The sequence below is a fragment of the Chrysochloris asiatica genome, unplaced genomic scaffold (genome assembly GCF_000296735.1).
Source record: "Chrysochloris asiatica unplaced genomic scaffold, ChrAsi1.0 scaffold00151, whole genome shotgun sequence".
Classification (NCBI taxonomy): Eukaryota; Metazoa; Chordata; class Mammalia; order Afrosoricida; family Chrysochloridae; genus Chrysochloris; species Chrysochloris asiatica.
In genome coordinates, this window is record NW_006408669.1 from 5172481 (window position 1) to 5187383 (window position 14903).

Genomic DNA, 14903 nt, shown 5'->3' on the forward strand with positions numbered 1-14903 from the left:
TGCTTACGTCTGCCTTTCAGCAATTTATAATTTATCTGCTGGCGTTTGTTCTCTGTGAAACACTAGATGGGAAGATGGGGTCCGAAGTAAGAATGCTAGAGATGGAGGGTTTCTCCTGGGAGCCAGGGATCCAATTCTATCGGAAATAGAACTGGAAGCATTGGAAAACTAGATCTGTAATCCACTTTGTGCAAAAATCTCACTCTGCAGATTGGCTAGAACAATGCAGCAGACATCAGTATCTCAGCAGTGCCTGGTTCTAGATGAAGTAATTAACAGACATCTTAATCGTAAGGAATAAGGATTTCAGCGTGCTAGTCTCATAAAGGCGCTCTGGTAGCGTAGTGGTTCCGAATTAAAGATTTATAGCCTCAGAAACCCTGTACAGGGTCGCTATGGGTCGGAACCAACTCCACGGCACGCAGTAGCAGCTTCATTAACTTCTAAACCAGTGTGGCTACTATAATTAGTCTCAAGATTCTGGCCCCAAAGGAGGGTTTGGGGTTGGAACTTACAGTCTGTGGAAGGAATCTTTGTCCAAGATGCCTAGATACCTGGTCACTGCAATCAAAATTTCAGATAGGGCAGTGATTGAGCCCAATGTCTGCCATCATGGCAAGTGAAAGTGACATTAGTAACCTCCAACCCCCTTATTTTCTTTAGGTATTACAGCTGGAATGGGTTTAAACTCTATCATCAGGGAATGTTATAATAAGTGCCACTGAGTTGGTTCTGCCCCATAGTGACCCTGTATAGGGTTTCCAAGGAGCGACTGGTGAGCTTGAGCCACCGACCTTGTAGTTCAAATGGCTTTGCAGTCTGGCACATTAACTCACAGTGCCACACCAGGACTCCATAATCAGGGAATAGTTTACAAATTCATTATTTACGGGTCTGGGGTTACTCATCTGAAAGGTACTCATTTTGAAGTGACCCTGTTACTTTCTGTAAATATCATTTGGTTTTCAGAAGCATCTTGGTAATGAAAAGCTGGGCCTAGACACTGACATGCATTCGTTGTGACAGGCAGTAATGGTGGCAGTAAATCAGAGATTTCATTGAAAACAACTGACTGATAACTTTCTCATAGCTATTCTTGTTGATAGCATATTGGGTCAGTTTGAGCCTTTCTATATGGCAGGCAGACAGAACTGCAGGATGATATGGTGAATTTGCTTTCTTACTTCTTTGTGTACAGACCTTAGTTTTACATCTGTCATTGGGCAGAATGGAGGTATCCGATGGTCTGAAAGACTCAAATCCTTCCCCGGTAGTAGGAAATATACAACCAAGGGGAAAACAAAACAAAACAAAACAAAAAAACAACATTGCAAAAGACTTTTATTTTATAGGCACCACTGCAAAATGAGGAATCATTTCAAAACATATCAAATAGAAAATAATTTATTTTAACTTCATTTGACTTCATGTTTGTTAACTAATCATGACTTCCTGAACTTGCTTGTCAAAGTCTGTACCTTCACATCTACAAAGCAAAGGTTTACTTATTACAATGAGCACTTAAAATTCCACAAACTGTCTCCATCCACAACTTTCCTGGACATGCAAATTCTTCCAACCGGTTGCAGTATTTGCAAACATGCTTTAGTCTTCTGTGAAGCTGCGTAATATTTTCCCTTTCAGTTTAAACCTTTACATTGTCTTGGGAACCTCAACCAGAAATATGCTCAAATGTCTATGTCATATCTAGACACTGCTGGCTTGGGTATGTGTATTTAACTCATGAGCCAAAGCGTTTGGTGGTTTGAGTTAAAACCGTAACCTAAATAATATATTAATGGCCACTCATATGAAACACATTCAGCAAAGTAACATTATAAAACAGAATTCCATTAAAAATACCTATTGGCAGTTGTATTTGTGTTTTAGGCAGAAAAAAAGGAAAGCACGTTTAACTTTTTTTTATATGAATATAGTTTAAACAAATTATTTCGTGAAAGTATGCTTAATAAATTTTTTTTTTGAAATTTAAGCACTTTATGTAAAAGATAACAAGTAAAAAAGTACAATTTGAGGGAAAAAAAGCTTTGTTTGTTCATATTGCCTTTCGAGATAGTAGGGGTGGTTTTATCTCCAGTTAAAATAGAGCTATGACACGCAGAGTTGTATAGTTCACAACTCCTGACTATAAACACGGTGGCTGTTATTTTTATCTTATATACAAAAGCTTGCCACATTGAACGAGGCGCAGGATTCTCTACCGCAATGGTAACGTTCTTTCTTTATGTACAGAATGCAGAAGTGGAAATTATACAGTAGTCACGGATAAGAAGGAATTGTATATTCTTGTGCCGTCTGGAGACTTTGTGCCGTGGGTTAAGAGTTCTTGGATTGTCATCCAATTGTCAAATATCTTTTTATTCCGCTTCTTCATCATCTTTTTGTGGCTCAGTTCAATGATGTTCATCTCCTTCTTGTCGTCGGCCCCTTGCTGCTCCCGCAGACAATCTAGCCTGCTCTGCATCATAAACTCGCGCCTCCGCCGCTGCTCCTTGGCCTTGACCAGATGCTGCTTCCGTTCCTCTTTGCTCCAGTAGCGCCCCATCTTCATCTCGCTGATGGCGTCGTCGTCGGTGGTCATGCCGCTGCGCTCCTCCCGGATCTTCAGGGCACGCTCCCTCAGCAGACGGTCCCTCACCGGCCTCTTGGTGATGTAACGTGTGCCGTCACTACGGATCTTCACCTTCCACTCCATCCTCTGTTCTGACTGGTTGGCGGAGTTCAGGTCCTTGCACATGCTCACCAGACTCATCTGGCTCTGCGCGTACTCAACGGCAGACTTCTGCTGGATCAGCTGCATGTAGCTCTGGTAGTGCTGGGCATGCGCAGGGATATGGGCGTGCTTGTAGGGAGAATGATGGTAGGAGGACAGGTATGACCCACCCAGCTTCTGGCTGGGGGTGGGGCTCCTGCTGCCGTCGTTGGATTTCCTCTCTTTGCTCTCCAGGGGCTGGCTCAGGTCCAGCTCGTTCGGAGATGGGCTGTAATTAGGGGTGGCACCGTCAGGATCTTCTGTGATGGAGAGCAGGCTCTTTGGGGATGCGCCATATGCCTCTGTGGTACCTGCAGCCCCTTCGCTGCCCTGACCACCGATGTCCTCCGCGGCTCTCCTCAAGGAGTTGTCAGGGGAGATCTCCAAGGTGAGAGGTGTACTCCGGCAGCTCTCCCCGGTGTTGTAGGCGCTCGAGCTATCTTTATCGGATTTCTCGGGGAGCTCGGTGATGTCTGAGAGCTCATGTCTGCGGATGTCGAGGCTGGTGTAATTTCGGAAGCCGCCATTGTGTAGCATCCACGACTCACGGTATTGCTCTTTGAGCTGTTGCATCTTGTGGGCGCGCACGATGCTGAGACACTCCAGCTCGATGTTGCGCAGCTCCTCGTTTAGCAGCTCCAGCTCCTTGTCCACGCTCTCGGGGTCACTCTTGCTGGCATCCAGGGGGCTGCTGGGGTAGTACAGGCTGTAGGGGCCGGCGCTCTTCACCTGGCACTTAAGCTCCAGGAGCTCCCGGAAGCGCTCACACTCGTCCACCGGGATGCCGAGGTAGTCGGCGTCCGTGCAGTCGGCCGAGATGAAGGATTCATTGCTGAAGGGCAGATCACCACTGCCCAGAGTGTCCTGGCTGCAGGTCAGCTTCCTCTGGCCCGCCAGCGGGTTGGAGGACGCAGTGGGGTCGTCTGCATTGTTCTCCTGCTCCGAACTCTCATCATTGCGGGTGCTCTCGTCCGTGCGTCCCACACCGCTGTCCTTCTCATGCTGGTTGGACAAGATGGTGGCGGTGTCTGTGGTGCCGCCATCTTCCTCGTGCTTCTTCTGCATCATAGAGAACAACAACAAATGCTCAGAGGTCTGTGGACCAGTCACACACCCTTTACTTTCATTGCAGCAAGGCCTAAGACAAGACATCCCTATTACTGACAGAGTATTAGTGCTTCATAGAGAATCAGATCTCTAGGTGTTTGTTTCCACAGCGCTGCTGGGAGGGTAACAAACTGCCAATGTACTTTAATAGCTGGGCACCAAGTGTTTGTGCCACCCAGGGACTGAGGAATAGGACCAAGGCCTGGGAATTAGTCAGATGGACCTCTCCCAGGATTAGGCATCCTTCTCTCCTGTTCTACCTAACTCACCATGAATTAGAGCTGACTCAGTGGCCACTCCTAACCCAAAGGTTGATGAGCTTCAAAAGAAACACCTGGTCATCTATTTTTACAAAATCAGCCCTTGGAAACTGTACAGAGCACCTCTTCTCAAACACTCCGGGTCAGCACCATCAGTCAAAAATTAATTGACGGCAAATGGTCACCTCTAACTTAGATGCGTTTTCTCATCTGTAAACTTAGGATAATAATTGTGGTCTTATTATTTCAATGAGTGGTGGTGTCAGGTGCACTTGAGTTGGTTCCAACTCATAGTGACTCCGTATAGGGTTTCTGAGGAGCCGCTGGTGGGTTTGAAATAATGAATTGGTCGTTAGTAGCCTAGTGCTTACTCTGTAACACCATACCAGGATGAAATGAAACATTTTAAGTATTAAATAACCCCAGTTTTTCCGTAACTTTCTGAAGCTCCTTTTAGTGCTTTAAGCAGCTCTGTGGGAAAAACATGAAGTTTTCTTCTCCTTTAGTCTTAGAAACCCTGTTCAGGGTCGTTATGAGTCAGAACTGACTCCCCAGCACACAGCCACCACACCACCATGTGGATGCAGCATGCAGCACCAATGGTTAAGCATTCATAACTAATTGAAAGGGTAGTAGTGTGAACACCCAAGAAGTGCCTTGGAAGAAAAGTGTGGCAATCTGATTCTGAAAGGTCAGGGCCAGGAAAACTGTATAGAATGGCGTTGTACCTTGGGTTCCCATGAGCTGGAATCAACTCAACAGCGTTGGTTTTTTTTGTATGGCTGCTGGCAGGGATGTTTTCCAACCCAAGTTCCAGAAGCACTGCTTCTGCTGTCCCTTAGCCTTTGTGCTCCGCTTTAAAAGGCAGGAGAAGGACTGGCTTGAATGTCACTGAGGCGCATGCAGAAAGCCTGTGTGCTGATGAGCTTTGGCAGCAGGGAGGGAGACAGAGGCGTCGGGGACGTTACCTGCTGTAGCACGCTCGCCGTGAACTGCATGGCCTGGTGGTGCTGCTCCTCCAGCATGTCCATGTGCAGGTCATCTAGAAAGTCATTCCGATCATCGTCCATCCAGCCTTCGTCCAGCTGCGGGGAAGCAGTAGCCAACACATGCCTCAGAGGAGTTGACCCTATGCTTTGCTCTTATGTTAAGAAATGATCCTGACCTCACAAAGAGACCCTGGTACTATATGCCAAGTAAGGAGTCTCGACCGGTTACAATTTAAATAATTTTGTCCAGGTGAAGCTTTTTACCCATATCAACGACTCTGAGTGATGTAGGTCACCTATGTAAGAGGGGAAACTCGCTGCCCACCCCCCCACACCTTAAAGAGAAACCATTTTGGGGGTGTGGAAAGTGTTTTTTTTGGCAAAAACAAAACAAAAAAACCCTAGCTCTCCAGCTTGGGCAAGGTCTAACATTGTACCAGGCTTTGATTTTACTTGCCCATGCAAGAGCAGACTAGCTCCGGGGCGGGCAGATTTCAGTTCATGGACAAAATTTGGCATACCACTGAACGGGGCTGGATTACCCAATTATTAAGTAAACCCATGTTTTTTACTTTGCTTATCTGTAGTGAACAATTTTACACGCATTTCACATTTTTTATTCAGTGGCAGTCATTTATCATGTGTGAACATCACTTCTATCTTCATTAGCCAAATAGAAATTATCAGCCAAAATAGAAACTCTGTACTGGGTAGGCAATAACCCCTCCCCATTCTTTCTTCTCCCTGGCAACCACTCATCTACTGTTATCTCCAGGCATTTGCATATTTTAGGTAATTGGGAAGTTAAGTACCATGAAGTTGGTTCTGACTTATAGCGACCCTGTGCAGGGTTTCCGATGAGTGACTGGTGGGTTTCAAATTGACCTTTCAGTCCAGTGCCTTAAGTCTGAAGCATCACACCAGGACTCCAGATGTTGATACATTCATCTATGGCTGGACATGAGCTGTCGCCACTGTTCTCATATTTGATTTTAAAAACAGACAGCCAACTCCATCTGCAGGGAATGGACTTACCTGGAGCTCAGGCCTTGCAATCAACAGGGAGAAATTCTTGTTTTCTTCACTTGTTAGAAGAGCCACGGCCTCTTCGCGGTTTTGTACTTCTATCCCATTGATCTTTTAAAAAAAAGAGGGGGGATAGGATTGGTAGGTAAAAGTGGACAATAGCATAATTAGATCAAATCGTGCAACTTATTCTTTATTGCTACTATCTCCTACTCCCAGCTCGACCCTACAACTTCCATGTGGCTTATAAACAATGCTGATTTTTTGGTGGGGGAGGGGTCGTGCTGATACTGACACTGTGAGAGCGGCTCCTCGGGTTTAGCCTAGAAGCTGACGGTCAGGTGGAGGTCATGTGGACAGGAGTGGCAGGGATTGTGGGTCAGACATCATGCTGAAGCAGAACTATGAAGGGGATGCACGAGCGCATGATTAGATTTTTTTTAGACCATCTGGGAGAAAAGGAAGCGGTGGTTCTGGTCTGGACAGCTAGGGCAGCTAGAGCAGGAATGACGTTGTAATGGTTCTGTGTCTCCACTGTAGTACTTCACTTCTTGATGCATTACAGAGGACCATGTGGGAGCTACTCCCTCTCAGGAGTTGCGCGGAAGCGCATCTTCTCAGGGACAGAACAAATGTCCCACAGAGTTGGGAGACAAGTCTTCCACCTGCCCATTTGGCTCCTTAGGCCACTGAACTAACAGACAACAACAGGGGTAACTTGGCTGGTCGGATGGTTGCTCCTGACCACCAAGGAGAAACAAACAGGTGTGCTGCCAAACAATGGAGGTGGGAAGGGCTCTCAGGTGCCTCTTTAATGCCTCCAAGCTCAAGAGTAAACGTGACTGGAAAACCCCAGCTGCTAGAAAGGGGCAGGACTACAGAGGGTCCTGAAGCAAAGTCCTGGCTAAGGGTTAGAAAGGTGGAGTAGGAATAGGGGAAGGCAGATCACTCTGGGTGATCTATGTAATGATAAAAAAAATAAACATAGTGGATTTAAGATGTGGGACGAGGCAGAAAGCTAAATAATCCTTGGGGGATAAACTGCAGCAAAGAGGATCGAATCTCAACTGTGGCTAAAATAGAGATAAATGGTCTCACTTTGAGGAGAAGGAACAGCAGGGCTTGAGATAATGAAACTACCTTTGCAAGTAATTCCTATAATGCCTAAATGTTGAGTCATTCAGCTTCAAAGATTGCTCAATTGATTGTGCTAAATATGCCAAGAAGCTCCCATTTTTAAGGACAAGACCAAGCTTGAGGCACTTAAGTCTAAAATTACTCCTTCAGACATTTACTTTGGTTCAGAAGTTGCAAACAGTTGGCGAGATCTGGCCTACTGATGTGTTGTTCTGAGTAGCACCAGCAGAATTAAAAGTAGGGGAACTAGTTCCCATTCTGTAGACAACTGTATCAGCTGGCTAGAGACAGCTGCCCTATTAGATAGGGACCACATCCAGGGTGTCAGTGTCGCTGTGTCCCCACCTCCTGCGGGTGCACCTGACACTCCAGAGCTTACACCACTCACCATTTTAACTTGTCTCGGCTCCACATCTGACAGTGTGATCCCTGCTCTTTATTATCTTTGGCATTTTCAACCCTAGAGTTAGTGTTAGAACCCCCGATTCAGACCTACCTGGATAATGCGGTCTCCTTCTCGAATGCGCCCATCCTTGGCCGCAATGCTGTTTGGGTCAATCTGAAACATGCAGGGGGCATTTCAGCACTCAACCAGACACATGGGAGAATAAGAAACAATTCCCAGAAGCCTTCTTGAACAAATCTGATGGGGGCTTCAAGAAGTTGGTGGTAAAATTCCATTGTCTTCTAATTCCATTTCCCCACCAAGTTTCTGAAGCCCCCTCTTAAGTCATGTTTGGGAAGATGGAGGGTCAGAGAAAAAGATCAGTACCGACTCAATGGCATCTAACAACAACAACAAGTTAGTCATGCTCATTGCTGTGTTTTGGTCCTGCATGGACAAAACAAGTCAGTCTGTGCAAGAAGAGAGAAACTTGGGTTGAACTGCTTCCCAGCTCCTTCCAGGGCCCTGTTCTCTCAGATTCCTTCATGGCAACCCGCGTGTACAGACCCTGCTGACCATGATGAGGCATGGCTTTTGTCACATGGACAGTAATGAGACTGAAATCAATTATGCAGCATAGCTTAAAGGGGTGCCTTTGCTATGTTGACTATATCACACAAGCAATATCTTGACTATTTTCTAACAAATGCTTCTTAATAGTTTTGGGAGATGACTTCAAAAATGAAATCGAATTGAGCTTAATAGGATTGAGTATGGAAGGAACATCCCCAAATAAAATAACAACGCATAGACTTAAGCTTGGTGGATGAAAGTACATCCGGGGAGATAAGTATTACGTCTTGCAGATATAGCCCCTGGCTTATACTTCAGAGGTCAGTTCTTTTCTTGACAAAATCCTGAGCTTACAATGGAAAGCGAGTGAATGGTAAAGGGTCGGCATGGAGAGATGTTTTGCCTTCTCCACAAAGATCAAAACAGCTCTGTCTGTACTCGGAAATTGCATTTAACTTATGTGAATTCAACCGTACATACTAGCCTTTTTTTTTTTTTTTCTTTAAGAGAGAGAAAAAGAAACACTTTAAAAAGTATAAGTGATTCCATCCACCATTCCACTCACTGAACAGGAGATGGGAAATGTGAGTCTGCCATTCCCTCAGGGTGAAACACACACAACCATGTAAACGGCTCCATTTTATGGCCGATTTGCTGCTTCTCCAGGGTAATTCTGTCTTAGGAGCTGCCTTTAGAATTTAACCCCCATGTAACGCAGTAACTCCGTGGTTGTGGGATGAACGGAGCTTCTAGATGTGCTAGAGTTAAGGGTGGTTAACATATCAAAGAGGACGTAGGATGGGCAAACTTCCTATGTTGCTTTCCATGAAGGAAACATAGGTGTCCTACTTAATGTATCTCATGCACAGACTAAGACGAAAGGCTTTGTGACTTATTTCTGAAATCCCTATGCAGCACAGTGGGTTCAAGTGGATGGTGTAGGACCCGGGAGCATTTTGTTCCATTGTGCATGGGGTCACCATGAGTTGGGAGCCAACTCAGTGATGGCTAACAACAACACAGAAAAGAAAACAGGAATGATGTTGAAATGACAGAAGGAAACAATTAGCAGGCATACTTCGCTGATGTAAATCCCAATGTCATCTTCATCGTCGGTGCGGTAACACACTGTGAGGCCGAGTTTGTCTTGGCTGTTCACTCGGTATAGATCCACTTCCTAAGACAAAGAAAGGGCATTCCCAATGAGACTCAGCGAGCTGCGAGAGAATATGGATGTCAAATGCTTTAAAAATATTATGTTTAAATGATGAACTGGATTTCTTTGCATTCAACTGTGTAGAGCTGGTTAACTTACTAAACAAAAAAGTGATTAGCGACGTGGGATCAATGCCCGGGGCAGTTCTGACCTTTCAGTCAATATAAAGTCATTTTGAAAATAGTTATTTTATTGATCTCCCCAAAGAAAAATTAGCCATATTTCACTCAGACTTCTGGGGTCGGACTTTTTAAGAAGCATTCTTTCATTGTCTGCCACAAACAAGAATATTTCCTTAACCTGAACCGCCCAGCCATTGCAGTACAAATGTTTCCAGTATGTTTGGTTAGATTATTTCACATTGCGTTTCCTTAATATTCACAGTAATAGAACTTGCAAACAGATTACACACAAATTGATCCAAGAAAGGAGAGTAACGTGATAGCGTGCAATTAATGCTTTCCACAACAGCTGTGATATTTACAGTTGAGAAATTACTTTCAGCCTCTATTACTGCAAATTAAATCAGATAAAAGCAGAGTAAACCCAAATGCAAGGCACATGAGTACGGGGAATGTCGTTGTATGTGCACTGCATGAACGCAGAACACTGACAAGGGTAGAGTATCTGGAAGTTCTAGTGTGACTGATCCTCATTCACTCTGGCGAGCATTTCCCAGCAGCCTCTCTGGAAACTGCTAATGGAAGGTGATGAGGATTCGGATTTCTTTGTGGGGAAGCACAGAACAGTTGTAGGGCAGGTGGTTCTTGAACCTCGCCTGTGAAAGGGAGCGTGTTCACCACCAGGGCACATCCCACCCTGAAGGAAAGCAGGTACAAAGATCCTGGGGGGGGGAATGGGCTGGCTGGTGTAAGAAACAAGGCAGAAGACAAGTGTGGCCAAAGACCTGTGTGGTAGAGAGAGAGGGGCAGGACTGAGTGTGGCCTGAAGGTCAGGGTGAGGAATTCAGCTGTTAGTGCAATGTGGTGAGCATTCATCAAAATGCCTGTTGAAGCAAGGGCTGCAGCCGTCTGATTTTCTCTGCTTGCTGGTCTCTCTGGCCACTGTGCAGCTGTGTGGTGAAGAAGTGGGACCCCTATTTGGGTCTCAGTTTTCCCTCACTATATCCAAGTATCTGTTTTCTCACGAAAAATCGTCACCTTGCCTCCTAGAGCAGGGTGAGGAGGAATCCCTAGATGTGGCCTGATGAACACCAGGCACTGTTCCGAGCCTAGAGAAAGCACACAGAAAATGGCAATACAATAATCAAGTGCAGTTAGGGTTAATTACATGGGAGTCTCTAGGTGGCACTAATGGTTAAGCGCTGAGCTACTAACCAAGACTTTAAGAGTTCAAATCACCTAGAAAGGCCAAGTGATCAACAGATCGGTCATTGAAAACCGATGGAATGCAATTCAATTCCACTCCGACACACATGGGGCCGTCATGAGTTGACCCGACAGAAACCGCTGTTGGTGTTTTAATGGCTCCTTGCCTAAAGTCACAACAAGTTGTTTGTGGCAGGATGGATGTATTTCACATGCCCCTTCAATAAGATAACTTCATTTTATTTTTCTTAACACTAATATGTTAATTAATTCAATGACATCCTAATTACAGCTCTAGCAATATGGCAAATGCTCATTAAATGAGACCCATTAATTTCTAATAACTTAGTTGCATTAAATGTATATATCTCTTTCCTCATTTTATCAGCTGTAAGCAACCTGATTCAGGGAACACAAGTTTAAGGGTCATATGTAACGATGAAAAAACCAAAACTCTCTCCAAATAGTTTGGACTAACCAATTTGCATACCACCAAAAATACTATTCACAAATGATCTTCAAACAGATTCTCCCCTGTTCCCTAGTATCTCTTAGGTTATATTTAATGGGAAAAGGGAAGACTTTTCTGTTTGGGTGCCTAGCTAATGCCATTTTCTTTATGCTTTTTTTAGGTGTACCTGTAGCAACAGTCAAGAAATCCAAACATGTATTGCATTAGGCACATCTGCTGCACAAGACCTCTTGAAAGTGTTGAAGAGCAGAGATGTCAGTTTGAGGACTAAGGTGTGTGTGCCTGACCCAAGCTGTGATATTTGCAATAGCCTCATATGGACACTGAATAACAAAGGCCGTAGAAGAATTGATGTGTTGGAGAAGAATATTAAAAATATCATCGAATGTCAGAAGAACAAACAAATCTGTGTTGGAAGAAACACAGCCAGACGGTTCCCTAGCAGCCATGAAGGTAAGATTTCATCTCTTATACTTTGGACATGTTCATTGACAAGTTGTTTAGGAGGGACAGTGAAAAAGAAGACCCAATGGGCTCAAATGTAACAGTTGTGAGGATGTCGCAGTATCGGGTGGTGTTTCATTCTGTTGTGCAGAGGGTCACTCTGAGTTGGATCAAAGTAGATAGAGATAAAGAAAGAGGAGACTACAAAGTTACCGCCCCCCAAAGCAGACATCTCTTCGGAGTGGAGAGGGTATTGCAGTTCTGTTGGGTGGGCTTCCTATCGTGCCATTCAGTGAGCTTCAGTGGTCCCGATGAGGTCAATTCAAGTTGGAAGGACCCCTGGTGGTGTAGTGGGTTAAGTGTTGGGCGGCTAATTTAAGATGTGGTAGTCTGCTTTCATGGACATACATAGCCTTGGAAAGCCTAGGGTGCAATCTGACATCTATCCTAGATGGTCACTATGATTCAGAAGTGACTCAAGGGCAGTGGATTTTTGGTATAACAGTTAGTTGACCATTGGCACAATAAGTAAAGTTTTTCTTAGTGGGCCTGATACATTGAGCAAGATGTAGATGGAATCAGGTGGTGCTGGACTTCGGGGTGAGACTGTGTGGTGAGCAATGTCATCATTTACAGCAGAAGCAGGTCGTGGTTGATGACAGATTGAAATTAAACAAGCGAGGCCAAATCGGTCCTTGTGGTCTTGTACCACAGAGTCTGCGAAGCATACACTAATGTGTGGGATAAAAGAGGCGAGATGTGAGTAGGGAAAGAGATGTGGTAACGGATGGTCTACTATGTAGAAAGGATTAGGTTTATTGAGCCTAGTACCACAATGTAATCTGATGACTATAAGAATTTCATGCATGCTTTTGAGAAAACAAAATTGAAAAGCATTTCTGAAGCTGAAGTTGGTGTTGGCACTGGTGAAACCATTCCTCCTCTCCCTCCCCAACAAGTTTACCTTACTTTCATAACCAGTGAAAAAAATTATAATTAAATATCAGGATGGAACTGATGGCATCTTAAAATATTTTCACCAAATTGTCCATAATTGTATCAGGGACCACATCTTGTATTCTTCTTTAACATTTTGGCAGGCTTTCATTGAAATTATATGATACAGAGATGATGGTTAAACACTATGTGTGTTTGTTTTCATGGGCAGGAAGAGGATCTCCGTGCTAGGTGTGCTCCCAGTATCTTAGAATACATGCTTTCACATGATAGCAGAATGATGTAGATAGAGCCCAGTACAGTGTTTAGCTTTTGAATCGCATTGTAGATCCTCCCAGAAGGAGAATCACTTAAATGCTATAAGTTGACTTAATGTTACAGAGGTCCAATGCGTGCTTTGATGTGAATGAGAGGCCCAGATGTGGTTCTGACACAGTACGAAGCCCACACTAATGAAGGCCAGGGGATGGGAACAGTGGAGTCTAATCTGAAATGCTTGCTTGCCCTGAGTATGCAAAAGCTGTCCGTTCCAACCCCACTTCCAGTGGGTTGTGAAGATCAAGCTTCAGAACCTGAGCTTTAGAACAGGCATAGGGAAAGAAGTGTAATTTTAGCTTCAGGGCAGTCCTCTGGGAACAGCCTTTTATCTTGAAAATGATCTGGTTTTAAAAGGATTGATGGTACTAGGTGAACAAAACCTGGTAAAGCACATTTCAAGAAACAGTTAAAACGAAGGGTATTCTGGAATTGAAGTGTGCGTTTGAGACTGATGTTGGATGGTGTAGCTACATTTCCTGCTGTACTTTCTTAGGAAATCTAATCTAAGGGCAGAAAAGCAGCATTTAGAAAGCACAGGGTGTGACTTAGCTGTGGTCCCTCAATTTCCATGGACTGATTCAGTATAAAAGACACACCCCTAGGTGCTACACAGTTAACCATAGAGTGAATCAATGTTTTAAGAGTAGCTTTTCTCTTCGTGGAGTCCTGGTGTGGTGCTGTGGGTTAATGCACCAGTGTGCAAAGCCTTTGAACTGCAAGGTTGGCGGTTCTAGCTCACCAGCTGCTCCTCGGAAACCCTATACAGGGTTGCTATGGGTCGGAATCGACTTAACGGCTCTTAACAACAACAACAATTCTCTTTGCAGATGTATAGATTGGGGTTTTACCTCGACAGTTCATTAATATAGACTAGAGTTAGAAACGTTATTATGTATCGTCAAGCCGATTTCAATGCATACCAACCCCATGTGACAGGAGAACTACGGCAGAAGATTTTACTGAACCGCAAGGTCAGTGGTTCAAAGTCACCAATACTCCTTGGAAACCCCATGCAGGGTCTGTATAGTTGGAACCGACTCAATGGCACTTAACAACAACAACAAATATTGACAGGACCATAAGGTTCCTATAGTAAGGCACTGTTGTTGTGTGCCCTCCAACTGATTCTGGTAGCGTAGTGGTTACAAATCGGGCTGCGAGCCTTAAGGTCAGCAGTTCGAAACTACCAGCTGCTCCGTGGGAGAAAGATGAGGCTTTCTGCTCCAGTAAAGATTTACAGCCTCGGAAACCCTGTACAGGTCGGAACCGACTCGACGGCACTTAACAACAACAGGACTTTATAGGGGTTTCCTGAGGGCCACTATTTACAGGAGCAGACAGCTGGGTCTTTTTCCTATGGAACAGCTGATGGGTTTCAGCAGTTGACCTTTTGTTAGCTGCTGACTTTATAACCATTGTACCACTAGGGTCCTGAGTAAGGCAACAGGAGTTGAATAATAAATTCTTCACAAAAAGCAGTGTCTAAGCTTGAATACTGTGCACATTAGGTGGTCAGTAACACTGAATGAAGAGCTGAACGAATGAGCTGGAGCTTCCAAAGCAAGTGTAAACCCAAATGCAACGAAGCTTGGTCCTGCCATTAACCAGTGAGGTTTGTCCTGAGCAAGTCACCTAGCTGCTGTTACCTCAGCCATCCTACAGTTTTCCAGAACATTGTATCTTATTATAAATTAAAATTCTCAAACTCATTGTTATGTAAATATCCAGCATTTCATTGTGATTCTCAGTGAGAGGCGGACTGACTTTTTACAGCATTGAACACATGACTGAAAGTGGGTTGTTTGTTGAGTACCAGTGAGTCGGTTCCAACTCATAGTGACCCTGTAAAAAGTTTCCGAGGAGCAGCTGGTGAGCCTGAACCGCTGACCTTGCGGTTCAAACCAACTAAACAGTCCAG

The 14903-nt window shown here is 44.6% G+C and overlaps 1 protein-coding gene across 1 annotated transcript in view; it reads right to left on the reverse strand.

The window, feature by feature from the left end:
- Positions 1 to 1393: 1393 nt before the first annotated feature.
- The window catches only part of PDZRN3 (PDZ domain containing ring finger 3), a 316897-nt gene continuing 303387 nt past the window's right edge, over positions 1394 to 14903 (reverse strand). The window contains exons 6-10 of the mRNA XM_006870785.1: positions 9329 to 9427; positions 7789 to 7851; positions 6165 to 6266; positions 5109 to 5225; positions 1394 to 3832 (exon numbers count right to left, since the gene is read on the reverse strand). Coding sequence (XP_006870847.1) covers positions 2270 to 3832; positions 5109 to 5225; positions 6165 to 6266; positions 7789 to 7851; positions 9329 to 9427 — 1944 coding nt within the window. The 3' untranslated portion in view covers positions 1394 to 2269. The remainder of the gene's footprint in view (positions 3833 to 5108; positions 5226 to 6164; positions 6267 to 7788; positions 7852 to 9328; positions 9428 to 14903) is intronic.